General features: G+C 68.5%; 2 protein-coding genes across 8 annotated transcripts in view; one reads left to right on the forward strand and one right to left on the reverse strand.

Moving 5' to 3' along the window:
- Positions 1–26,358, reverse strand: part of CASKIN1 (CASK interacting protein 1) — a 141,059-nt gene that overhangs the window by 11,838 nt on the left and 102,863 nt on the right. For 3 of the 7 annotated variants that reach the window (XM_075899865.1, XM_075899861.1, XM_075899860.1), the window contains exons 2-16: positions 24,289–24,340; positions 21,628–21,725; positions 20,865–21,010; positions 20,021–20,116; positions 18,488–18,618; positions 17,881–17,989; positions 17,080–17,188; positions 16,606–16,700; positions 15,742–15,859; positions 10,889–11,107; positions 5,198–5,305; positions 4,877–4,995; positions 4,026–4,113; positions 482–613; positions 242–339 (exon numbers count right to left, since the gene is read on the reverse strand). In XM_075899865.1, coding sequence (XP_075755980.1) covers positions 242–339; positions 482–613; positions 4,026–4,113; positions 4,877–4,995; positions 5,198–5,305; positions 10,889–11,107; positions 15,742–15,859; positions 16,606–16,700; positions 17,080–17,188; positions 17,881–17,989; positions 18,488–18,618; positions 20,021–20,116; positions 20,865–21,008 — 1,566 coding nt within the window. In that variant the 5' untranslated portion in view covers positions 21,009–21,010; positions 21,628–21,725; positions 24,289–24,340. The remainder of the gene's footprint in view (positions 1–241; positions 340–481; positions 614–4,025; positions 4,114–4,876; positions 4,996–5,197; positions 5,306–10,888; positions 11,108–15,741; positions 15,860–16,605; positions 16,701–17,079; positions 17,189–17,880; positions 17,990–18,487; positions 18,619–20,020; positions 20,117–20,864; positions 21,011–21,627; positions 21,726–24,288; positions 24,341–26,358) is intronic. The other 4 variants (XM_075899862.1, XM_075899863.1, XM_075899864.1 and 1 more) reach the window with 3 other exon arrangements.
- The window catches only part of MLST8 (MTOR associated protein MLST8), a 170,639-nt gene continuing 152,482 nt past the window's right edge, over positions 8,202–26,358 (forward strand). The window contains exon 1 of the mRNA XM_075899902.1: positions 8,202–8,208. The gene's annotated coding sequence lies outside the window, so the exon portion shown is untranslated. The remainder of the gene's footprint in view (positions 8,209–26,358) is intronic.

A 26,358-nucleotide genomic window follows, 5' to 3' on the forward strand; every position in this document is an offset into this window, starting at 1 on the left:
GAGCCCAGCGCGCTCACGGTCCGGAGTGCGGAGACGCAGCCAGCGCATGGCAACCCCCTGCCCTCCGCAGAGCCAGCCCCGCCCACCAGGCAACGCTGCCGCGGGAGGGGCCGTCTCCCTTCCCAAGCCCCCCCGGCCGGGAGCTCTGGGGCAGCCGCTCTCTCTGCCCCTCGCCAGAAGGCGACCGGACTGCGGAAGCGCGAGAGCCTCCGAGCCAGGGCAGGCCCCTCCCCTGCCTCACCTTCCCTTCCGACATTGGCTCCATCTTCTTCAGCTGCTGCTCAGTCAGGGGCTGCCCGGCGTAGGGAGAGCTGGCCAGGCTCTGGGTCCGAGACGAGCCTGTGGCAAAGCAGGCAAAGGCAGCGCTCAGAGTAGCGGGGACCAGAGGCGCTGCAGAGACCTCACAGGAGGGAGACGTTAAATCCCCTGCAGCATCAGCGTGGGGGTTCTGGCCCTGGGGCAGCCGGGGAGACCCACTTGCCTGTAGGTCCTGCCGGATGAGGGACGCTCTCTCTCACTCGCCCTGACTTCTTGTGCAGCGTTGCTGCCGAGCTCCTCCCCAGAGGTGGCCGCATTTCAGCCACGGTGCCTTTCCCATGGAACCCATTCGTGTCTGCGGGGTGCGTGGGGAGTGTCACGTTATTGGATTGTAAAGGGAGCAGACCGATCACTGCTTCACCCACGGGGGGGGGGTTCCCCAAAGTATGAACAAAGGGGGCCATGTGAGGTGTCAAACGAAAGCTTGTGCTCTCCTGAGTCTGTGTGTGATACTCAGGCACTCGGCTGATGTCTGTGTGTGGCGTTCTGAACACGGGCTCCGTTCCTGTGCTGTGCATGTTCTCTGCCTTGGGCCTGGACTGCCGGCTGGGAGGGAGGACTGGTCAGTGGCTGGCCGGGCTAACTAGCACTGCTCCATGGACAATGGCTCTCCAGCTGGCGGCATGTGAAACACGCCACCACGGGGCCCGCTCCAGCGTGGGAGACAAGTGCCATGAGGCGCCTCCGTCTTTTCAATCTTGCGACTGATCCCAGAGGCAGCCTCGCTAGGGACAGCGGGCCGGGAAGGGCCGGGAAGGGCTGCTGACCCGTCCTGGCATAGGATGGACACCAGAGACTTTAAGCCAGCAGTTTGTAACGTCTCTGCTGAGAACGGGCAGATTCGATGCATGGAACGTATTCTCTTTCCTCACTCTCCGCCTTCTCTTTCTGTTAATAACCCTTTCGAGGGCAGATTCTAAGGGACGGGCCCAGCGTGCTCTGGTGGGGAAGATCCAGAGTGTAAACTGGCCGGGGATCTGGGGCTGGTTCTTTGGGACTGGAAAGTCCTGTTTGGGGGAGGTGAGATGGGTTCTATAGGCTAGGCCGGGGGTGGATTGGGGCGCAGGGAGAGCTGGGGCGTCTGAGGGGTTTTGCTCGGGAGGTTCCCGCTGGCCGGACTGGCAGCTGGAGCGCTGGGTGGGGCTGGTGTGCGGCCTGTTTGGGACGGTCTCCAGTCGAGGGCTGCAAGCTGAGCAATTCGCCCTGAGCAGACGCCTCAGCAGTCTTGGCCCCTCTGTACAGACTTTGGGGCAGCCCCCCCTCCCCCCATGGGCGGGGCAGCCCTCTGTCTGCTCCCTTTGCAATCTAATAACAGGGAGATCCCGCGAAGGGGGGGCCCGGAGAGCGGCCTTTCCGATCGCTCCCCCCGCAACGGGCTTGCTACCTACCCCAGGCAGGCTGGCCCCTGGGGCTGCCCCGGAGCAGCCGTTCGCAGCCTTTCAGCCCCCCCACCCCCAAACGAGCCACCCTCAGGTGACCTCGGCGCTTCCTTGGCTGCGGTGCTAGAGATTCCCGTTCGACCGCCCAGCCGGCGTCTCGCCCGACAGCCCCCCAGGGCTGCGCGAGTCTTTGATCGACTCCCATGGGTCCCTGGCCCAGCACTAGCCTCCTGATTGGCTAATCGCGGAGATGGGCTGATCATTAAACCAATTGGAGACACAGGGAAGAGCCGCTCGCCTCAGTCTGGGGGTCCCTGTCCCAGGGCGTGTCCGGGCGAGGCTCTGATACCGTCCTGCCCCGGCTGCAGCGCCCCCCCTTCCGCTCCAGCAACCCTCCCCCGTCCCCGGCTCCGACGCTGCTTTCCGGACACGGGCCCCCGACCCGCACCAAGGGCCAGGACTGTCCGTCTGGAAAGCTGCCCTTCCCCGCGGGTCTGCCGTGGCCGGGGGCTCCGCCGGCCTCGCTCTGTCCTCAGCGCCTCTGCAGGCAACGGGCTCCAGCCACAGGGAGCGGCTCTGACCCCTTCGCTGTGGGGCTGCTCTCCCCTCCCCCACGGGCGCTAGCACAGCAATCGTCCGGGGCTCCGCAGCCCCCCAGCCGCGCCCCCCGTCCGCGTCCCTCAGAGCTGGAGGCAGCAGAGCCGGCTGAGATGGGAGGCTGGGACCCCAGGTGGCAGCAGGGCCCCTGGGCACAGGCTGGGGACTGGGACCCAGGTGCATGGTGCTAAATTGGGGGGTGCTGCAGCCCCCCCCCCCCCCCCACTCTCCTACTCCCCGCACCTCTGGCCAAGTGACGGGCTCCAAGGCCCAGCTGAAAACACCCGCTGACATGAGGCAGGGGCAGGACAGTCCCTGTCCAGGGGCACCCAGGGGCTGAGTAAAGCGTTTGCAGTGGGGCTGGTACAATGGCTGGAGGTGACCAGTGGGGGGGGGCAGAAACCCTCCCTCCCCCTCCCCCAGCCACACCCACCAACCATACACAGCTCACCACACAGCAACCCCCCCACAGCACACACACCAGCCCCCCCACCGTAACCCCCCCACAGCACACACACCAGCCCCCCCACCGTAACCCCCCACAGCACACACACCAGCCCCCCACCGTAACCCCCCCAAAGCACACACACCAGCCCCCCCACCGTAACCCCCCACAGCACACACCAACCTCCACACACACAGCAACCCCCACACAGAAAACCCCCCCAGCGCACACACAACCACCACCACAAATCAACCCCCTGCAACTTCCTCACACACAAATCCCCCACCACACACACAGCAATACCCCCCAGACAACACATATACCAAGTCTCACACAAACCAACCCACACCAGAAACCCCAACCACATATCTATGCCCCCTACACCCCAATCACACACACCACAGCACAGATCTACCAATCACATGCACACATCAGTCACACACACATACCTACTATGCCCCCCCACACCACTTCCACCACCTAACACACACACCAATCACACACCCAGACCGTGCACACCCCCAAGCCGCCCTCCACATATATACACCCATCATGCACACACCACTCATGCACAAACACACAGGGATCACGCACACACAAATGCCACGCGCATACACAATCACACACACACACACAAATACCACGCGCACACACAATCACACACACACACACACACACACACAAATGCCACGCGCATACACAATCACACACACACACACACACACAAATACCACGCGCACACACAATCACACACACACACACACAAATACCACGCGCACACACAATCACACACGCACACACACAAATGCCACGCGCATACACAATCACACACACACACACAAATACCACGCGCACACACAGTCACACACACACAAATGCCACGCGCATACACAATCACACACACACACACACACACAAATACCACGCGCGCACACAATCACACACACACACACACACACTTGGCACGCAGGGCGCTGCGACCAGTAAAAGGCCCTGGCAGAAGCTCCGAGCCTGCAGGCCGCGGCCAGCAGCCCACTCCCTTGGCCTGGAGCGTGGCCAGGCCAACAGCCCGGAGACGGAGCACACGCAGGACGGCACCCCCCTCCCTCCCCGGCCCCCGACTAACCGAGGCAGGAGAAGGCCTGGCAGCAGCAGAAAGGCGAGAGCGTCATGATACCCACGCGCTTTCCTCTCGGGGCGCAGGAGCAAAAAAAACCAAAGCCGAGCCCGGGAAGGCCCCGGGATCAGCCCTGCTCTGAGCAGCCGGGCAGCCGCCCGCCACACACCTGCAGGTGCCTCCAGCGCCTTGGCCGGCCCATCGCCCACCACCGACTCCTGCACTGACGCCTTCTGGGACAGGACCGTCGCCAGCAGCTGGAAAAAACCACCCCAAGCGGGGTAAAAAAGCGGGGAGGGGAGCGGGGCCCGGGGGGCTGTCGGACGCCGGAGCCTCTGTGTTGCTAAGGCTGCGGCAGCCGGAGCCGGAGGCGCGGGCGGGCAGGGAGGGGCGCAGATTTGGGATGCTGCAGAGAGCGAGCGAGCACACAGCTCACAGCACAGATGGTGCTTCGCCTCCGGCGAGCAGTGCCAGGAGCTGCGGCTCCATCCGGGACACCCCCCATTCCAGCCTCCCTCCCGCAGAGCCCCCCTCAGCCTGGGGGAGGGGAGGCGTCAGGGGCCGACGAGGGGCGACCCTGTGCCCCATGGAGGGAGGGGAAGGACGCAGCGGCCCGCCCAGGATGGAGGCCAGCCCTGGCGCCACTCACAGTGGGCTGCCCCCGTGGGGGGCAGGCCAGCGGGATGGAGGCCAGGATGGCCGGGGGGCTGGAGGGCACCAAGCACGCAGCAGGGCAGGGGGCGGCTGCAGGCGTCCGCCCTGTTGGCCTGCCCCTCTGGGGCCCAGGGAGCCAAGCCCAGCCCGGCAGCAGGCAGAGCCCGGCCCGCCTGGCCTCCCCAAAGGGCAGGGGGGTGGCCCAGTGTCCCTGGGGCAGAGCACAGGGCGGGCTGCAGCACTCGGGCCCAGCCGGACCGGGAGCGGGACCCAGTGGGAACTGGGGGCTATCGTCATGGTTACACAGGTGCGTGTGCCGACAGGGCACCCAGGGGAGACGGGCCGAGGGGCACCCGCTGCCTTTACCTTGACCCCTTCGGCGCCGGCGTGCAGCGCGTGGCTGCCGCTTCCCGTGCTCTGCCCGCTGCCCGAGCTCCGGGCACTGGCCACGCTGCCCGTGCTCCCCAGGCTGCTGCGGTCCCCGCCTGCCGACAGGGAGGGAGGGTTAGTGGGGCAGGGCAGCTCTCCGCACGCCGTGGCCTGGCTCGGGGGCCCGGCGCCAGCTTCACCACAGGGTTTCCGAGCCTCCTGTCGGCTCCGCCCACTGAGCCGCGCCACCACGGGCCACGCGGGCAGAGCACCCGCCTACCACTGGGCAGGGTTGCAGGGGCGCGACGGCGGCTGTACCTGCGAAGGGCTTGCGCAGCACCCAGATCTCTTCCACCGGCGCCGGCACGGCCGCAGAGCCGCCCTGCGAGGGCGAGAGATGGGACGGGCTGTCGGAGCCTCGCGAACCTGCGGGGGCAGAGCACAGGGAGCGGCGTGAGCCGGGGTGCCCGCCGGGGACAAGGGAGCGGTATCGGAGTGGCACGGCGTGGCCGAGGGCCTGGCCGGGCATAGAATAGACCCCGGAATAGACCCTTCTGCTCTCCGACCCCGCTGGCCCCCTGGGAGCAGCGTCCCGGCCTGGCACCGCGCCCGCAGGCGCCACAAGCCCAGGCAGACGCCGCCCGGCACGACGTCCCAGGACGGCTGGGACTCGCCGCGTCGCAAGACACACCCTGGGCTGCGACGTCTCCCCTGGTCCCCGCCGACCGGCGTCCCCAGGGCTCCCACCGAGCAGGACGGTCGAGTGTGTCGCGGCCGAGCGGGTACCAGGTCCTCCCTCACCCAAAGGGGCTAGTGCCCCCTTGGGAGCCACACCAACGTGCCCCCAGGGCCTGGCAGTGCCGGAGCAGGGGGCGGGCAGGTATTCCCAGCCCTGCTCCGGCCTGGGAGTGCCACTGGCTGGGCAGACGGGCCCCCGAGCTCTGAGTCAGCAGCCCCGGCCCTCCAGCGAGCCCTTGGGCAGACGGACGGGGGCTGACACGGCCCGCCTAGCCCGGCTCCCTGGCCCGCACGTCCCTGAGCAGCCAGAACCCACCGGCGCAGCCTCCCCCTCCCCCGCCACTCGGTCACCCCGAGCAGGCGCCCGTGTCCCCCGCAGCCGGTGGCAAGTGGCTGCCCGGCCGGGGTTGGGAGGAGGCAGCTCAGAGTCGCTGCGGGACGCAGGAGACCGATGGTCTCGCCGGCCCGGCCTGAGGTCCAGCACGGCGAGGCGGGAGCGTCCCGCGTGGCGCCGTGGACTCTGACTCGCGCAGAGCCCGTGGGCCGGGCCATCGCTCGGGCACAGGCCGACCCACGAGGCCGCTGGGGCTCCTGCCTTGGAGGGGGCTGCCCCGACCCCCCTGCCCACGAGGAGGGTCGCTATTTGTGCAGGGATCCGCCCGAGAGGAGCCGGGGGGCCCTGCTGGGACCGGGACCCTCCGCCACAGAACCCGCAGCAAAGCCCCAAGCCCAGGCGCCCTCTTAGCCCTGAGGGGCCCGGGACTTGTGCCTCCCTATACTGCAGGCTAAGGGAGGGCCGGGCCGGGACCCCCCCAGAGCTCCTCCCCATGCACTGCTCTGCTCACGGGGGGGGGGGGCAGTGCCCCGAAGCGCAGGAGAGGCCCACGCCGCCGGCAGTCGGCCAGGACAGCAGGGCCCCGGCGAGGACCCTGAATCGGAGCAATTCACGAGCCAGGGGCCTCAGAGCCGCCGGGCCCCCCGCTAGCCACTGGCCCTTCGGCGTGAGGAGACGCCGCCTGCGCGATCCCAGGCCCCTCAGCGACTCGTCCCCAGGCGGGAGAACCCTGGGAACGTGCCCCCCCCCCCCCCGCCCATCTCTAGCCGGGGGGAGGGAGCCGAAAGGAAGGCGGCTCCCGTTTACCTGGTTACCTCAGCGGATGCGCCGCGCCCAGCTCTGGGCACCACGCGGGCGGGGGGAGCCCACCCTTGGTAGGTAAAGCCAGCCCCCCCCGGCGCCCGGGGGCTGCAGACAGAGCTCTCGGCAGCCGGGGAGCGGATCTCACACGCGGGACGGGGCACTTCCGCTGGATTTTAAAGCTTTTCGACGTGGGCCGCGTTGGGGGAAAAGCAGCTCCGGGCTCTCAGCCCCCGCGGGGTTAAGACAAGCAGCTCTGTCCCCCCCCATGCAGAGTGACACAGTGAGGGGGTGCAGGTTGTAACAACCCTACTGCACAAGGCTCCTTGGGGGTCCTGTAAACAAACCCAGCCCCCCCCCCCCCAGAGCTAGAGAGAAGTGACTCGGCAAACTCTTCCCTTGCACCTGAAAGAGAAACAGAAAAGTGGGTTGACAAATGAGATGGAGAGACCTGGAGAGGACTCGGCGTGCCCCTGGACTGCAGAGAGACTGCCAGCTCTGGCGGGATGGACAGCGAAGGGGAAGTTCGGCCTTGTCTACACTGGCATTCTCCGTCAGCAAAAACTGGCTTTTGGCGACACACCGGTGAGAGGGTCCACACCCCCACGCCACTTTTGTCGGGAAAAACACCCAGTTTTGGCGACAAAAAACTCCCTCCCCGCCGCGAGAGAGTTTTCTCTTTTCCCTCCCTTTATTGTCGGCAAAGAGCCAGCATGGACTCTGTAGTTTGTTTTGTCCAGAGAACTGGCTTCTGTCAGTATCCCATAATGCCTGCCTTGACAGCTGTGCTCAGTGTTCTGTGATCTCTGCTGCCCTGCAGGCGTGCGCCCCTCCCCTTTCAAGGCTCCAGGAAGTATCTGACAGCTGCTTTGTTTGGGGAACAAAGAGCAAATAATTGGACGGCTCCTGTTCTGCCCAGCTAGGAACTCAGTGGCAGGTCGGCTGCCACTGCAAGGGGACGGCTGGAGAGACGGCCGTGCTGCTCTGACATTCCTCAGCACGGAGAGCTCCCCGATCTACAAGGGAATCCCAAGAAGCGCAGGGATCAGCTCTGCCTTCCCACCGCACTGCCCTTCGGGATGCTTCCCCACAATGCTTTGCTCTACCTGTCGCCAGGGGAGCTAGCAACGTGGCCGTGAAATGTCGCCAAAGGGAAGCAGAAAAACCAGTTTGAACCGGTTTTCACTTTTGGCAACTTTTGCCTGGCGACAGCACTTGTGGCACCAAACCTCCCCGATGTCGACAGCACCTGTATCAGTAGAGCCCGGTGCAGATACAGCGTTTGTATCCGCATCCACAGCCACAGCTGCAAAACGAGCTGCGGGGAACCGTGGCTTTGCAGGGCTCTGTGTTTCCAGGTGGGGTCAGTGGCCCGCTATCCTGCTTCTTGGTGTGCCCGGGACCTGGAAACTCAACTGTCACTAGCTACCGCCAGTCCGGGCTCTGCCGGGCCCTGGGCAAACTGCCCGCCAGTGGGAACAATCCCAGCACACAGGTGGGCCGGCCCTGCAGCGTAACGCCCCCCTGGAAGGCGCCGGCGAAAAGGGAAGCGTGGCCTTCCTGAGCGTAAACAGGGAAAGCGACAGGCAGCCCCCTGGGCATGCATCCGCCCAGCTAAGGGTTGGCACGTTGACCTCTGCTCCCATGGGCGGCGGGTATAAGAGGCAGGGGAAGGCGTTGCCTTCTCGAACAGCCCCACAAAGCCCCGCCCACACTCTGCCCCCTGCTTCAGCGTGGCTCCCAGGCTGCCCCGGGCTTCCGCCACGCTGAGGCTGGGACCGCGTGCTGCCCGCCATCCCTGTGCTCCGGGGGTGGGGAGGCTCAAGGGGGAGGGGTTGCAGACCTGCCCCTGCAGCAGGGGTGACTTGTGGAAGGAAGGGGAGCTGGAGCCCTGCCCTTTGGCGGTGGTGGGGCTTGGCTCCTGAAGGGGGCGGAGCCTCAGGTGAAAGAGGCGGGGCCTTACATGGAAAAGGTGGGGCTGGGGGTTGCCACTCCCAGCCCTAGATTCACCCCACGATTGTCTGGCCAGGCCTTTCTGCCTCCTGACAAAGCGGCACCGCAGCCTCCTCGCCTCGGTTCCTCCCCCGCGAACGCAGGGCTGGACCGCCTGGGGAGCACCACCCCGTTTCCTGGGCTCATTCGGGCCCGGAACGCTCCCGGGGACAATGCTCAACCAGAGGGCGAGTTTCTGGCATCATCTCAGCGCTGCCAGAGACCCGCCATCTCGGGACACGCAAGGCCCCCGTAGCTCCCAGCATGCCCGGGGTCTGCAGTCCAGGCAGCTGAGAGGACGGGGGGTGGGGATGGGCGAGATGCGAGGGGGGAATGAGCGACGAGGACAGGGCGGCTGTGCAGGGCAGAAGCCAGCTGCACTCCGGAGACCTGGGAATAAACCTCCGCCAGCCGCCCGGGGAGACGGCCCCGCTGGGCACCCGGGGAAGCAGGGCGACCTGGCCCAGGACCAGAGAGCTGCCTCACGCTAATTCCGAGAGAAGAGCTCTTAGAAACAGGCGGACAAAGAGCCCGGGAGGGAGAATCCGCCGCGACTCCGGCTAATTGTTTGGTTAATGACTCGCCCGTTACAGTTGACGCCGCATTTCCAATGGGAATCGGTCGCGCTTCGCCTTCCAGCCCCCGGCTCGGGAAACTCCCTGCCCTGGAGCGCCCGGATCAATACCGCTCCCCCCGCAGGCCGGACACACTGCGATCGGGTCCCCCCGACCCCACGCTTTGCTAAACAGGCCGCTTTTCTAACCCTTCTCGGAGCCTGTCCAACCAACGGCTCCGCAGCCTCCCGGAATGGCGGCCCCTGCCCCTGGGCGCAGGGTCGTAGCATCGAACACGGGGGGATATGCCCTCCGCTACCCCACTGGGGACCGCGGGTCGGACGCCCCTGAGAGCCACAGGGGCAGGCCCCCTCCCGGATTCCCTGCTGGGCGTGGCCGAGGCTGCTCTTGCAGACCTATGGAAAGAGCTGACCTGCCCCAAGTGCTATGAATGCTGCGGCGTCCTGCAGCCACCCTGTACTTGCCTGCGGCGGGAGCCAGCTCTGGCGATCTCCGCATTGGGCACCGGCAGCTGCTCAGGGAGGAGGCCGGCATGGCAGGGCTGGGGCTTGGCGCGTGGGCACTTGGCTGCTGGAATAGCTACGACGGCTGCACCGTGGCCAGGAGGGGCCCGATTCTGGCTGACAAAGGGCCTGATTCTCCCCTGCCAGGTCCCTTGCACCCCGGCGCGAGGTGGGTGCCGGGCAGCCACCCACTCACTTGGCACTACCGGCCGTGCCGGCACCAGGAGCAGGGGAGGGCACGCCAGGCGAGTGGCCGCCATGCAGAGCTCTCCAGGGCTCGCTGGGCGGCGTGTGAACGCGACGTGCTCCTCACATGCTGAGAGCCCAAGTCCAGGGGCCGGGCCGCCCCCACGCAGCCTCGTCGAGGGGCTGCCGGGCCGGCAGTCAGATGAGCGGCAGGCGCTGTGGGGCCCGGGAGCCGCTGCCGCGTTAGACTCCGCGCCAGGCTGCCCGGCAGCAGAAAGGGGACAGCGAGGAAGCAACTGGGGTCGGCCCGCCTGCACCCAACCGGTCCCACTGAGTCAGCGGGCCTGGGGCAGCCCCTGCCTGATCGGCTGCTGCGTCCTGCGCTGGGCCCCCCAGCCCCCTCCCCGCAACGACTCCCCGGGACCCTGTGTCTGGGCAGCGGCTCCTACTCGGCGCTACGGCCTCAATGGGGCCACGCGCACCAGCGCCTCCTGCTGGCCACGGAGCGCAGCCTCCCACCTGGGCGCTCTGACCAGCCAGTGCCAGCCTGGCGGAGAGTCACTGAGGAGAGTGTTGGGCAGGGATCCGCCCGCCGGCGCGCGGGGCTCTTTCTAGGCAGAGGGCCGACGAGTGGGCAGCCGGCGGGCACCTCGGGGGAGTCCAGGGGCATTGGCGGGCGGGATCGCAGCACACCCTGCAGGCCACGCTCACGCCCGGCGGCTCTGGGAAGGAACACGGGGGCTGGGTAGACACAGCCGCTAACACACGCACGCACACGCACACGCACACGCACGCACACGGCAAAGCAAACCCAGCGGGGGGGAGGCAACCCAAAAGGAGCACAAAGCAAAGACAAGGGCCTGAAGCGAGTGGTGAATACCTGGTCGGCACGGCCGCTCCTCTGCAGCGCTAGGGGGGAGCCTGTGATAGCCAAAGGAACTGAAAAGAGGCTGATGGGAATGTGGTGGAGGAGGTGGAGGTGGAGGCAAGAAATGGAGCGGATGGGACGAGGCGTCGCCGTTTAGCACAGGCGCCCGGGGAGCTGGGAGCGGGATCGTTTGGTAGTGGTGGGGGATGGTGACAACGCCCCATGGACCTGCTAATAAAACATAACGAGAGACACCATGAAAAAGCAGCAAAATAACCAAGAGACACGTCAAGCCACCGACACCAACCGGCCACGAGAGCAAAGCCAAGCCAGGCAGGAGCCCCTCCTCGGAACGCCGCGCCCGGCCCCGCGGGGATCCGGCCCTCCGGGCTGCGGGGGCTGGGCCCGATCCCGGGGGGGCAGATTCCAGCTCCCAGCCACGAGAGCCACAGGCCACGGAACAGCCCAAACCACCGGCTGCCAAAGGAAGCCGCCGTGATCGGACCGCAGGCCGGACCCTGCTGGGCCGAGCATCTGCCCCTGGGCTGCACGGGGACCCTAACCCTGACCGTGCCGCGGGGGATGGGCAGAGGTTGCATACCGGCTCCCACCAGCTGGGCTGGGGTGGCAAATTGCCCAGCAGGGTCCCGGGAGCAGCTCCAGCCCGCCCTGCAGAGGGGGCAGGGCTAGCGCCCCGGCACGAGGGGCTTGCAGACAGCACCCCTGCAGGGTACACCCGACGGGGGGAGCCGCAGGCTGGCTTCCCGCTGCTGGAACACCGCCTGGGACCAAGGCCCCTGCGCCCTCCCGCACCCAGGTCTACGCATGGTTCTGGAGACAGGAGCCGGGTGGCTGCCTGGCCCGCCACAGCCCCTGTGCACTGAGGCCAGCGAAAGCCACCGAGGACGCTGAACATGCCCCCCTCTGCTCCCTGCAGACACCCCAGTCCCCGGCCTCCCGGCTCCCCCCTTTGGGGGCAGGTCTCAGTGCTGGGGGAGCCGGGGAAGGGCAAAGCCAAGGGAGGCACTCGGAGGGCAGAGAGGGGACACCTTGATCCGAGGGGGCGTGAAGGCCCCAGCCCTGCACCAGCACCGAGGCCCCGACATCAAACATGCAACCCTCCCCCCCCCCGCTGCCGGACCCCAGCAACTGCCTCTGAAAGCCCCCGGCCTGCACCCGGGCTCGGAGCCCAGAACGGACGCCCCCGAGGTGCTGACGGGAAGCTGGAGATTTCCCGAGCGAGCGAGGTTACGTGGCTGCCGTGGCTCTGAGCAGGCCACTGCCAAGGACACGGCTGGGTGGGCCCATGGCTTTGAGGAGCTCGCCTGCCTTCGGCAGTTTGTCAAACTCAAGGCAGGTCTCCCGGCCAGCTGCCAAAGCCACCGGGGTCGCTCCACCCCTCAGTGGCAACCCCAGCTATGGCCCAAGCAGCCGTGCCATCGGCACGGCCCTGAGCCAGCGCCTGCCCCTGCCCTGGTGCCTGCCCCTGCCTTCCTCGTTAGATGCCAGAGAAGGAGACGTTCCCCTCGCTTGGCTTGTTTCAGATCTAACGAGAAAGCTGCCGCCCCCGGGCGTGTCCCAGGACCAACGCTCCCGCCAACCTTTTCCAGCCACGTGCGGAATCATTTCCGCCTGCACCGTGGCGTGTGCAGACGGGCACCCCCAAGAGACTCCCAACTCCCAGAGGTGGGCGCGCCGCTAATCCGCTGGGCGGCACCTGAATGGCTCCCGGGTGGCCGCCCGAGCGCTCGGCTCCCAGGGAGCCCTGCCCATGACGGCCAGCCAGGCTGAGACCCGCAGTGACCGTGGAGAACTCGACAGCGGATGGGATCCAGTTCACGCCAGCTCTCCTGCTCGGTCAGCCGGCCTGCCAAGGCAGCACAGGCCTGGACCCCTGCGAGCCATGCTGGGACCCTGCCCCGCCCTGCCATTTTAAGCCGCGGATTAAAGGCGCATTTGGTGGCGAGCGGGAGGCCCAGGTAGCCCCTGCGGAAACAGGGCAGCAAGGCTGTCAGGTGTCTCGGATCGGGGCTCTGAGCCGGCAGGGGAGTGGCATGCAAGGGGGACACCCGAAAGCCACGGCAAAGCTGGCCAGCCCCATCTCCCGACTGCCTCCCCTGTGACTGTCCCTGCCCCCAGCCCCCCACTCCCTGCCCCCACCACGGTGCCGGGCACTGACCTGGCCTTGCAGCGCCCCCAGCTCCGGACAGAACTAACTGCCGGCGGGGATCAGCACCGCCCCAACCCCAGGCCGTCAGCCCAGGAGCCAGAGAAGGCACAGCCGCTGAGAGAACCAGAGCCCCGGTGCGGAGGATCCTGGACTCACCGCACACTAGAACCGGAAGGGCCCTTGCGGCCATCGAGTCCAGTCCCCCGCCCTCGCGGCAGGACCCAGCACTGTCTAGATCCATGTTTCGCAGCTTTTTTTATAAAGCTCCCCTTTAAAAACCATAAATTAAGAACCCCGGCGCCTACAGGTTTCACACACGCGTGTATTTAAACAACTTCATGGAAGCCGGGCGGGCGGTGAAATGTTTGGGTGTAAAAAAGTGCAAAGATAATAAAGTGCTGAAAAACGTCAAACAAAAATTCTGTTTTCTCCAAATTTCAGGGGTGTTGACGCTCCCCCCAGGCTGCTCTCGGGTACCCCTGAGGGTCCTCGGGCCTCTGGCTGAGAAACACTGGTCTAGCCCATCCCTGCCAGGTGAGTGTCCAACCTGCTCTTCCATATCTCCAGGGATGGAGATTCCACAACCCCCCTGGGCAATTTATTCCAGTGTTTCACCCCCCTGACAGGCAGGAAGTTTTTCCTAATGTCCAACCTAAACCTCCCTTGCTGCAGTTTAAGCCCCTTGCTCCTTGGCCTGTCCTCAGAGGCCAAGATGAACAAGTTTTCTCCCTCCTCCCCGACACACCTTTTAGTTCCTCATCTAACGTGTCCCATCCGGCGGCTCAGCCAAAGGAACACCCCGGACATCCTACCAGGGGCAGAGCTGGCTGACTTGCTCCCTGGGAGCCGAGCCACGCCAGGCTGTGTCTGCAGCGCGCAGCATCCCCAAGCAGTAAGGGGCACGGTTCCCAGAGGAACCCCAATGCCCGGTGCAGCCAGCAATGCACAAGAGGGAACCCCTCCAGCCCTTCCCCCTCGGGCTGCCCCCCTCCTCCCGCCACCACCCTGCGCAGGTGTCCAGGTGGGAAGGACGACAGAAGACCTCAGGCAGGGGAGAATGAGACCAAGTGCCCAGCAGGCCCCCGGGCAGGTTGGCAGGGCTCCCTGGCCCCCGAGCACAGCAGCCTTTCAGAGCATGGGCGGGGGGATCTCCGGCGGCTCTCCAAGAACTCCAACGAGATCCATTTCAGGCCAATGCAGCCCCTGCCGCCCCAGCCTGGAGCCGGCTGCCTCCGCTGCCCCGGGAGCTGCAAAGAATGCTCCGCACAGGTGACAGCTAGTCTGGGTAGGGGGCTGGGGACTGGCTGCGAGCAGGGCTCGCTCCCCCCGCCACGGTGCACCCCACTGCAGGGCAGGGGCTCCCCACCTAGCAAGGGCTGCGTGTCGCGCCGGGGCCATGCCACGTGTTGGCCAGCAGGGGGTGTGCAGGTGCAGCTCTCCCTGCCCTTCCCCAGCAGACTGCCCCAGCCGCCTGGGCGCCCGTCCGCCCTCCTGGGTGCCTCGCCAACCTGCTCCCCGCCTCTCCCCTCCCCGGTTCTCGCCCAGCCTGACCCCGCTCCCCGATGGCTGCTCCTCGCTGCGTCCACTGCCCCACTAGCTGGATGCCGAGCGAGACGCCGCTCTCGGCCCCGCACCGCTTCTCTGCAGGAGCTTCGCGAGCGTGGCCCTACGTTAACCCACGGCCGGCTCGGCGGGGCTGCGCAGCGCGGAAGGCGCAGGGGAGACTGATCCCACCCCGCCCCTGGGCTGAGGGACGCCCCCTCCCAAAGCCACGTACAGGGCCCTGCCCTGCCCTGACGGGCTGTGACGCGCCGGCACCGAGCTGCGAGGAGTGCCACGGAGCCCCAGGACCGGGGGGCTGGGGACTGCCCCGAGTGCTGCCAGGGCCAGGAGGGAGCGGGGAGGAGGAAGAGTCTTGGGGTTTGCATGGACCCTCCTGCCATGGCGCCATCACTCGGCCGCCGTGACGAGGCCCCTACGGGTCACACGTGGCCCCGTGGCAAAGGGCAGCAGACCCCCGGGTCTGTTCGAAATCACCCGAGCACCAGCCAGCCCCTCTCGGGGAGCAGGGACGGAACCCCAGAGCCGCCCCAGCTGGAAACCTCCCCTCTCCCCCCGCCCTCCAGGGCACTTGCAGGCTCTGCTCCCCAAAGAGCCGGCGTGGCCGTGGGAGCAGGTCTCTGCCCGGCCAGGAGAGCGCAAAGGGGCTGCCAGCACGGCTGTGGGGCGCTGGGGCCGTGTGCCCCGCAGGGGCTGGGCGTTCCGGCTGGTTGGCCCGCCCAGCACCCGCCAGCTTCCTTCTCCCCCGCAGGGTTTGCCCGGGAACGGGCAGGGAGAGGAGCAAGGCCGTGGGGCAGGCTGCTCCCAGCAAAGATCCAGGACAGCGGTGCAGGGAGGGGCGAATTCCAGGGGTCAGATCTGCCTGAGCAAGGGCAGGGCAGTAGCTCCGGCCCATCCCATAGGAGCTCTGGCCACGCCCCTTCCCAGCCAGCCACGCCCACTTGTGAAGCCACGCCTCTCCCCACAGGACACAGCCCCTGGGACTCTGGAGGGTCCTGGCTGGGGGGTGGAGCAGGGGTCTTTGCCCCCAGCGGCGTCTGGGGCAGCCCCACCCCACGCTACCCTGGGGCTTGTGGGGCTCGAGGCCCCTCCAGAGAGTCCCAGGCCGGGTGACGCGCGGGGGGCGGGTATTTGCCTGTGCGCTTGCTGATGGCCTCCACGAGGCTGGAGGGGAAGTAGCCCACGCGGTCGTTGCCGGTCCGGTTGTCATGGATGCAGCCCTTCCAGCGGCCGTCCGCGTGCTGCTCCAGGACCTGCACGACAAGGGCCGGAGAGGGGCGCTCGCAGGCAGGACCGGGGCACGGCCGGGGGACAGCTGGGGGGTGGGGCAGCTTCCCATGCAAGCCGCTGGCACCCCACGCCTGGCGGCCTGCGGCTCCTGTCCCGGGAGCAGGGTGGCAGTGGCCATGGGGACCAGGGGAACAGCCTGGGGCTGCAGGGAACAGCCAGGGGCAGGGGCAGGGACCGGAGGGAACAGCCAGGCCGTGGGGGGGGGAGGGGATGGGCAGGGACCGGAGGGAACAGCCGGCCGTGGGGGGGGGGGGATGGGCAGGGACCGGAGGGAACAGCCGGCCGTGGGGGGGGGGATGGGCAGGGATGGGAGGGAACAGCCAGGCCGTGGGGGGGGGGGGGGATGGGCAGGGACCGGAGGGAACAGCCGGCCGTGGGGGGGGGGGATGGGCAGGGATGGGAGGGAACAGCCGGCGTGGGGGGGGGGGGGGGTGGCAGGGACCGGAGGGAACGGTCTGGCGCTGGCCAGACGCAGGGTTAGATGGGCAGGCAGACGCGACACCCAGTGTCCGGCTCTGCACAGGCCTGGACTCCGTGAGCACCGGCTCAGACACGGGGACCAGCACCCTGCCAGCCACCGCGCTCTGATGGCAACTCGATCCCACCCTACGGGGCCCCGGCACCCGTCTGCAGCCCTGAGCCCAGCCCGTGTCCCCGTGGGGCCTGCGCCCCGGACCCCGCCCTGCGCGCGCCGCGCCCGGAGACTCACCGTGATGACGTCCCCGGCTTTGACGTTGAGGCTGGTCAGGTCGTAGTTGTTGCAATAATCTTTAACGGCCCGGACCTGCAGGGCTGCCGAGGCGTCTGCGGAGAGCAGGGGAGCGTCGGGGGAAGCCCCACAAAAGCCCCTCCCCAGCCCCTGGAAGGGCTCCGGGCCGCCCAGCGCGGAACAGGTCGTGGCTACGGCAGAAGGGCATGGGCTGCTCCGGCGCCGGGCCGCGCTCCCCAGAGCCAGCCCTTTGCAGGCAGACCCGAGTCGCCCGCCACTGACGGGCAGCCACCTCTGGGGCAAAACGTGGCAGCTGATCGACAGCAGCACAGGGATAAAGGCCACGAGGGTCCCGGAGCAGCCGCCGGGCCAGGGTTACAGCCCCACGTACGCCCCCCAAGGAGAAACTGCTCCCCACCACTCTTGGGGGGGCCGTCAGAGCGCCCTGGGCTTCCCCGGCACCCCCCCACGTACCCCGCAGCATCTGCTTGATCTCCTTGCTGGCCTGGGTGGCGGTGAACTGGTGGACGATGTCCAGCGCCGTCTGGCTGTACGTGTTCCGGACGTGGGCGTTGATCCCGCTCTGCGAGAGACACACGGGAGGTGCCCAGGCCAGCCACGGAGCTGCCACGGCAGCCGCACCAGCTCGCAGGCGGCCTGGGGGTGCCCCGCCAGGTGCATTGTGGGAGCTCAGGGGAGACCCGGGCCCGGGCGCCCTGCAGGGACCAGCACGAACCCTCTGGCTGATCGGAGGGGGGGCTGCAACCCACTCCCACGGTCTTGGGGGGCCACAAAGCCAGTGTGAGCTCAGCCCTCGCCCCCCTGCAGCCCAGGGGGAGCCAGCGCCCTGCTCCTGGCTCTGCCCGGGGGGGAGGAGAGCCCAGGAGGGCCCCAGCTCGCAGAGACGCCCCCGGACACGACAGGCTTGCACACTGGACTCTGCCCCTGCTCCCCAGTCACCTCTCACGCCCTCCCATCAGCACCTCCTCCCCGCCCCCCGCAGTGCACAAGGGTCCCCCGCGGCCCCTCCGTGACCCGGCCAGCTCCCAGACCTGAGCCCAGGCCAGGGGCTGCTGTCGGCAGAGCCGCCACGCTGGCTGGGTGACGGGGGGACTGACAGCACGGCCGAGCCGCGCTGGGGACCCGCCGGCCGCCTCCCGCCTCCCCCACAGGGACGCCCCAGGCGGGTGGCTCCGGGAAGGCCTTGCGGCGAAGTCGGAAGCCCCCACGAGCCAGGCCAGCCCCCCCGACCCACGCAGCACACTGCAGGCTTACGTCCAGCAGGAGGCGCACCACCTCCGTCTTGCCGCACAGGGCTGCCTCGTGCAGGGCCGTGCCCGCCTTGGTCTGCCGGTTGATGTCGATGCCAGCCTGCAGCAGGAGCCTGCCAGGACACGTCACACGGGGGTTAGCCCTGCAGGCCAGCGGGGGAGGCTGGGGCCAGCTCCCTGCATTCAGCTCTGCTCTTTGCCGGCCAGGTGCAGAATAAACGTTGTTCTGTGCACCGCGGCATGTGCGGATGTGCACCCCCTGGAGCAACACCTGCTGGTGGCAGTGGGCGCTCTGCTGACCAGCTGGGCAGCATTGGAATCTCTCCTGGGCGGCCGCCCAAGCGCTCGGCTTCCAGGAACCCGCCGCCCCACAGGACTCTGCCGCTGCCTGGCCACGTGGGGCGGCGGGGCCCTGCGCTCGGTGGGAGCAGAGGGCATGCAGAACGTCACAGGATCGGGCCCCCCATACCAGTTCTCCCAGGGTGGGTCCCCAACACACCCAGGCTTCCTGGGGCCCCCGGGGAGGCCGGTGCCCCAGGGCACATCCCTGGCGTGGGGCACACCCCATTCGCGGCCGGCTCCCATGCCCTCTGCCCCAGGGGGCGGCCCACCTGATGATGTCGATGTGCCCGTTCTTGGCGGCCAGGTGCAGGGGGCTGGTGCCGTTGGGGTCGGTGGTGTCTCCGGGCTTGGGCTCCAGCAGGGCCGTGCACATGTTGCTGCTCAGAAGCAGCTGGACCACCTGGGGCAGCAGATGGGGGAGGCGGCTGCAGAGACGCTCGGCTCCCGCGCCCAGCGCACGGTGCAAAGAACACAGGCTGGGCCGGCCCCGGGGCTTCGGAGCTGCCTTTACCCGGATCCCGGCGCCGGGCCCACCCCAGGGCTACGGAGCCGCCTTTACCCAGATCCCAGCACCGGGCCCACCCCAGGGCTACGGAGCCGCCTTTACCCAGATCCCAGGGCTGGGCCCACCCCAGGGCTACGGAGCCGCCTTTACCCAGATCCCAGCGCCGGGCCCACCCCAGGGCTACGGAGCCGCCTTTACCCAGATCCCAGGGACGGGCCCGCCCCGGGGCTACGGAGCCGCCTTTACCCAGATCCCAGCGCCGGGCCCGCCCCAGGGCTATGGAGCCACCTTTACCCAGATCCTGGCACCGGGCCCACCCCAGGGCTACGGAGCCGTCTTTACCCAGATCCTGGCACCGGGCCCACCCCAGGGCTACGGAGCTGCCTTTACCTGGATCCTGGCGCTGGGCCCACCCCAGGGCTACGGAGCTGCCTTTACTCGGATCCCGGTGCTGGGCCCACCCCAGGGCTACGGAGCTGCCTTTACCCAGAACCCTGGCGCCGGGTCCGCCCCGGGGCTACGGAGCCGCCTTTACCCAGATCCCAGGGCTGGGCCCGCCCCGGGGCTACGGAGCCGCCTTTACCCAGATCCCAGCGCCGGGCCCGCCCCAGGGCTACGGAGCCGCCTTTACCCAGATCCTGGCACCGGGCCCACCCCAGGGCTACGGAGCCACCTTTACCCGGATCCCGGCGCCGGGCCCACCCCAGGGCTACGGAGCCGCCTTTACCCGGATCCTGGCGCTGGGCCCACCCCAGGGCTACGGAGCCGCCTTTGCCCAGATCCCGACGCTGGGCTCGCCCCAGGGCACAGGGCAGGCCAGCAGGAGAGGTCTGTGCTGTGGCCCCAAGGCCCTGCCGCCGGCCACACAGGCTGGAGCTTCCCAGCGAGCCAGGGAACCCGGAGAGCCTGCACAGGCCGATGGTCAACCCCAGGGTGCCCCAGCCCCTTGGGAGCCCCGGGGTGGGGAGCCAGGCGGCCCAGCCCACCGCACCCAGCCCCAGGCCGCCCCGCGGTGCCCGGGGCCCCGGTGTGAGATGCGCTGCACTTCGCCCTGCCTTTGGGATCCAGCAGCAGCACAGCAAGTCCGGGGGCGTCCCGACCCGACTCCCTCCCCCGCCCCGGGAGCGCCAGGCTGGCAGCCGGGTACCAGGAGCCTCAGCCGACGCGGAGCAGGAGGGGGCGCGGGTCCTGGCAGCCGGGGGGGGAGGGGTGGACCAGCCCGGCCGGGGGCAGCTCCCCACACCCCTGCAGGGTCCCCGCGCCGTCGCCAGGGGCCCAGGAGCCTGGACGCACTTACCCCGACCCGGCCAAACTCACACGCCAAGTCCAGCGGCGTCTTCCCGCAGTTGTCCACGATGCAGGGGTTGGACTGGTGCTGGAGCAGCATCTCCGACTGCAGGCGCAGACAGGCCGGCTCAGCACGCGGGGCAGCTCCCCCCGAGCAGGGCCAGGCCGGGGCACGGGGCACCCGCCAGCTGCCCCCTCAGGCCTGTCTGCGTGGGCCAGCCCTGCCCGTGCCCCTCGGCCCCTGGGCCCCTCAGCCCTGGGCCCCTCAGCCCCTCAGCCCTGGGCCCCTCAGCCCCTCGGCCCCTCAGCCCCTCGGCCCCTGGGCCCCTCAGCCCTGCCCGCAGCCCCTCAGCCCCTCGGCCCCTCAGCCCTGGGCCCCTCAGCCCCTCGGCCCCTGGGCCCCTCAGCCCTGCCCGCAGCCCCTCAGCCCCTCGGCCCCTCAGCCCTGGGCCCCTCAGCCCCTCGGCCCCTCGGCCCCTCGGCCCCTCGGCCCTGGGCCCCTCAGCCCTGGGTCCCTCAGCCCCTCGGCCCCTGGGCCCCTCAGCCCCTCGGCCCCTCAGCCCTGGGCCCCTCAGCCCCTCGGCCCCTGGGCCCCTCAGCCCTGCCCGTGCCCCTGGGCCCCGCAGCCCCCAGCTGCCCGTCTTGGAGACGCCAGCCCTGCCAGGCCGAGGGTGACTGACAGGGAGCGAGGTGCCGGCAGGAGGGGAATGGGACCCACCCATCTCTGTGGCCAGGCCTCCCGCCCCTCTGCTCTCCCAGCTCCCCCTCCACCCCCTGCCCTCCGCCCCGTTGCCCCAGGCAGCCCCGCAATGCGGCCGCCGCCCCGCTGCCCCCCCCGGCCCCGGCCCCCTTACCACGTCGTAGTGCCCGTGCTGCGCCGCCAGGTGCAGGGGGATCTGCCCCTCGTCCGACTGGACGTTGACGGCCGACCCGGCTTTCAGCACCATCTTCATGGGCTCCTTCTTGCCCTGCCAGGCGGCGTAGTGCAGGGGCCGCATGCCTGCCGGGCGGGAGGGAACGGCCGGCTGAGCACGGCACCCCCAGCCCCCGCCTCCCGCCTGCCCTGGGGAGGAGCCGACGGCAGCTGCCCCCACGTCTCGGCCTGGCCCCGGGACCGCGCAACCCCCGGCGGGGAAGGGACACAGCAGGGATGAAGTGGGGAATGGGGGGGGCAGCCCACAGGGGACTCCCTGCCCTGGGAGCGGCTTTCCCCACAGCCCCCCTGCAGCTGGTCAGCGCCCCGACCCCACGCCCCCCCGGCTCTGGGCTGGACCCCGCTCGCCCTCACGCCTGTGGGAACAGAGGCTGGCGGGGGCAGGTCAGGGGTTAAATGCCTCCTGCCCCCCCCGCAGGGGCAGGTTCTGGGCAGGACCCCCCTTCGGGCTGGGGGTGCCTGGCAGCAGGGGGGACTCGGGCGGGGCAAGGGCGCTGGTGTCGACCGAGCCCCGGGCTCCCTGCTCAGCCCCGGCAGAGGATCCCCCCCAGCGCACCAGCCGCTGTGCCGGGGCCCTCGGGCGTCAGGTCGGCCCGTGCTGGTAGTGGCTGGACGGGCACGGCCTGGGCCACACAGGGGCCCCTGGCTGGGTACGGAGCCACGCCGGGGACCCGGGCACATGCCTTTATTGTCCTTGATGTCCACGGCGGCCTGGGCCTCCAGCAGCAGGGAGATGAGCTCCGTGTTGCCGTTGAGGGCGGCGTGGTGCAGGGCCGAGAACCTGCGGAGAGACGGCGCCGCGTGAGGCCCCTGAGCGCCGCCAGGCCCCGCCCCGGGGCAGACCGCCGGCTGGCACCGAGAGGAGGTTTCTGAGGCTCGGGGGGGGGGGGGGGGGGTGAAGCTCTCCCGGCTCCCCCTAGAGATCAAACCCGGCCCGAGGCCCTGCAAACAGCCCTGCCCCCCTGCCACGGCCTCCCGCGGGGCCCAGGCCTCCCCCAGAGCCAGGCTGGGGCACAGCGCCCCTCCTACCACCTGGCCGGCTGCTTAGCCCGTCCCTGGGATCCTGCGCCACATGGCCACCGGCCTCGCAGCCCGTGACCCCTCTGCCCGCCACTCGCCACCTCCCTCCTCCCTCCCTCGCAAAGGACACTCCTGGGCCAATCCGGGGACCCCGCCCGCCCAGCCAGCCCTTCCCCATGGAGCGTGGGCCCGGGAGGGGGAGAACGGCGCAGAGGGCGTCGCACGACCCAGCCCCAGGCCTGGCGTCCCGCACGGGCTGGATGTGCAGAGCGGCGGATGGGTTTGGCTCAGAGTTGGACTGAGGCTCCCCCAGAGTCTGGCAGGCCCCTGCCAGGGGAGTCTGTCCCCCGCACGGCTCAGGGGAAGGCAGCTCGGGGGCTGCAGGGGCGGACAGGCCCAGGCTGGGGGAGAAGCGAGATGCTGAGCTCTTCCTAGAAGGTTCCTGGGGGGCTGGACAGGCAGACGCGCACACAACCGCAGCGCTTGGGGAGCCCATAGACCCGGGACCTTAGGGCTAAAGACGCTGTCGCCTGGAGCAGAAAGCCACGCGGCCCTCAGCGGAGCAGGCAGCAGGAGCCTCTGGGGGCCTCGGGGCTACACAGCCCCTGCCCCTCTGCAGCCAGGGCTGGGCATGCAACTGACCAGACGGGGCGCAGGGTGTGAAACCGACCGGCCCAAGGCGACAGGCAGCAGGCCAGCCCCAGCCAAGCACCCGGCTGCCGGAGACTCAGGGAATCGCCGCCAGCGCAGGGCAGGGAACCGGCTTTTTAACTAAACCCTCCCTCTTGCCCTCCACGTGGCGCCCGGTTCTCCAGCCAGGCCTGCGATCGACCACGTCTCGGACCAAGAGCCCACTGCAGGCACGGGGCAGAGAGGCAGCGTGGCCTAGTGCACAGCGCGCTGGACGAGGGTCTCTTCCCCGCACGGGCCTGGGGGGTGACCTCGGGCAAGTCCCATCGCTGCCCGGTGCCTCAGTTTCCCTCCCCTGGTTTTGTCGGGGCACACACTGCCCCCAGCTGCCACGGAAACAGAATCAACCAGGGGGAGCGGGCAAGTGCTTTCCTGGCTCCCAGGCCTTTCCCTCCAGCCCTGGCATCCTGCAGCCTCTCGGGCACCGAGTCCCGGTGTGCTGGGCTGGGGGCTGGCCTGCTGAGCCCAGAATCCAGGCTGCAAGGGGCCCTGGCCCACGCTCGATCGGCCCCTCCCAGCCCGGCGCATCAGGAGACAGCAGGACCGGCGCTGACCTACTTGCTGCTGTAAACAACCCACAATGCTCCGCACTACAATGCTCCCCGGCTGCTCGTCCCACCCACACGCTGCTCCTGCCCCAGCAGGGGGGTTTGAGCAACGCCTGCAGCCCTGTCCCCCCCGCCCCCCGCAGGGGCTGCTCGCTGGAGCGGGGAGTCGTGGGAACCGTAGCCAGCGTGCCAGGGCTGGATCTGAGCTGCTGCCTGGAGCAGGGACCAGGCAGGGAGCTCCCTGGGGGTCTGGCTGCACTGACACCCGCAGGCCCTGCCTCAGCCCCAGGGCTGCCCAGCCCTGCACGTCCCTCCTGCACCCCGCGAGGGTCAATGTTCGTGCTCAGCAGGCCCCGGGCGGAGCCCACGCAAGCTCCTGCCCTGCCGAGTGTCGGCTGCTCACGTCCCGGCGTGGCCTGGGTGTGCGACGCTGCGACTGGGCCGGGGCTTGTAGGGCGCTGTCCTCTCTGGGGGAGGGGGTGCTGGGCCTCCGGTGCCCGGCCGGGCCGTGTGACCAGCCACGCTGCGTGGACGGCGCCTGGGAACCTGCCCACCAGCCAGCGCATCAGAGCGACCCCTCCGCGGAAACGGGGCCCAGCCCTGCAAGGGCAGCCTGCCTGGGGCTAGCACGGGAACGGGCAGGCTTGCAAACCAGCACGCCCCCCTCCCCGCCTGATGCAGCCATCCGCAGCCCCATTCCCAGAGCTGCTGGGCAGGGAGTTTCCCCAGGGCCCGGCTCCTGCCAGAGAACTCTGGGGGCAGTGGGCGTAGGGGGGGGCTGTCGGCTCTGGGACCGGGGCCCCCAGCGCTGGGATGGGAGATTCCCACTGACTCCCAAAGGTGGATTAACCAGACAGCCAGGCTCAGCCTCCCAGGGAGAGACAAAGGAAGGGGGGGCGGAGACCAGCACCCGGGGGGGGGGGGCAGGGGCTGTCTGGGAAGCATGGAGAGAAGAGGAGGAAACCCAGGAGCCAGCAGCCCAGACCCCAGCAGCCTGTTTCCAGCCTGGCGGCTCTCGGCCGCTTGGGCCGTGCTCCCGGCCCCCGGCCCCCGGCCCCCGGCCCCCGCGCACCGTCGGCTACTCACCCATCCGTGTCCTGGAAGTTGACGTTGACTTTCTTGGCCGACCCGAGGAGCTCTGGGGGAGAGAGAAAGGGCGGTGAGGCCAGGGACCCCAGGGCCAGGCCCGGAGGCTGAGCGCCGGTCCCACGCGAGGGCAGAGGCAGGGCCCCGGCAGAGCCCAGCAGGCAGGTCTGGGCTTGACCAATCCAGGTGGTTGCTTCTCTTCTGACAGAGCATCGGAACGGCCACGGGGGGCCAGCCCAAGGATCCAGCCAGCCCGGCGCCCTGCCTGCCGACGCGGCCAGTGCCGGGCACCCCAGGGGGAGGGGACAGCAGGGAACCGTCCCGGGATCCCTCCCCTCGCCCATTCCCAGCCCCTGACAACCGGACCCCTCCTCCCCCACCCTCCCGCCGCACACAGCCCCCGCCGGCTGAGGCACCACGGGGCCCCCGCTGCAGGAGCGGGCGCGTCAGGGCCACCCTTCAGTCCTGCGGGCACCAGGCAGCACAGGCCGAGCGAGCCCGTTTCGCGCCGGCTGGATAGCTGGCCAAGCGCCCGACCCCTCCTCCATGCGCCCGGCTGACGAGTGCAGAGCCAGGCGAGGGGCTCACCCAGGGTGTCCCAGGCCCCACCCGCCTGCTCCGTGGCTAGATGGCTGAGAGCTCCCTGCACTGTCCCACCCCGGAGCCAGGGGACACGCATGCAGGAGGGGTCGGGTCTCTCCTGGGGCTGAGCCCACTAACGTTTTGCCTGGCCCCAGGCCCTGGGCACCTCCCTGCTGTGGGCTGGCCAACGTCCCCTGCACCCGCAGGCCTAGGCACATCTCCTCCATCCCGGAGGCAGGCACCTCTGCTGCTGACGGAGGGGGCCCTGGCCCAGCGCTCAGGGAGGAGAGATCCGAGCAGGGCAGAGGGAACCTTGGAGCTCGGCGCCTTGGCAGGTGGCCCAGCGTCTGCACCAAGCGCCCGGCGCAACGTGGAGGGAAAAGAGCAACTTTAAGAACGAATTCGGGCCGGAAAAGCCCGTCAACGAGTGTCGGGGATCCAGGGAAACGAACTCGGACGCGGCTCGCTCGCCTTCCTCGTCGCTGCCGCCTCTGGCCCATGCGAGCGACCAGAACTCGCAGCGTCACACCCACGTCACACTCGGTCACTCAGCCCCTTGGCACTGCCTAGGGAGACCATCTGCTGAGGGTGCCCGGCCCAAACACACAGGGAGCCCTGGTCCCCACGGGGGAGTTATTTCCAAATAACCAGCGGAGCGTCCACACGACCGAGCCCCTGGATTGGAAGTGCGGGGCCGGTGACTGCAAAAGCGGCGCCCCAGCTTTCCTGGGGGAATGAGCTTATTTCAACACAGTTATTTTGTGATCAGTTCCCAGTGTAGACATGCCCTGGGGTTCCCTAGGGTTGGACGTATCAGCGCCCGGGGAGATATCCCAGTCAGACAGATTGCTACACTAAGAGCGTCCCTGATAAAGCCGGGACTCAGTAGATGGCGAAGGCAACTGGGCTCAGACTGACTCCATCCAGGGACAACACAACAGCCGTCCAAGCACAAAGATGGATGAAGCACATCATCCCTGGACAACATCTGTGGTTAGCCTGCGGAACTCTCTGCTGCATGATAGTAGAAGGCAAGTAGGTTTAGGTGTTTATATTGATAAGATCAGCATCTTTAACGCCCCAAGTGGAGTACAAACTTTCAGAGCTCTCACTGCTCGGTGAAAATGATCCACAGCCAAGCACAGGAAGCAGTACTGCCCAATTAACTGGACTGGGGGAGGGGGGTTATGCCCTCCTTGGAAGCATCAGGAACGGGTTCCCATTGGAGAGCGGTTTCTGAGTCGCTGGCAGGGAGGAGGCGGCTGGAGCGTGTGGACCCCTGCTCTGTTCCGGTACACGCACTCCTAGGCCCCTAACAGCTGTGTCTGGTTTTCAGCACAGACCAGAGTGCAGCTGAAATTGACAATGAAGAATTAGGAGCAGGCAGAGAGGCAGGAGATGGGAGAAACAGAAGCAGCAGGGAGGGATTTGGTGCCACCTGAGCCACTGCCCTAAACCAGCAGCTGCAATGGGCGTGGGAGCGTCTGG

Source organism: Pelodiscus sinensis, chromosome 16 (assembly GCF_049634645.1).
Source record: "Pelodiscus sinensis isolate JC-2024 chromosome 16, ASM4963464v1, whole genome shotgun sequence".
Lineage (NCBI taxonomy): Eukaryota > Metazoa > Chordata > Testudines > Trionychidae > Pelodiscus > Pelodiscus sinensis.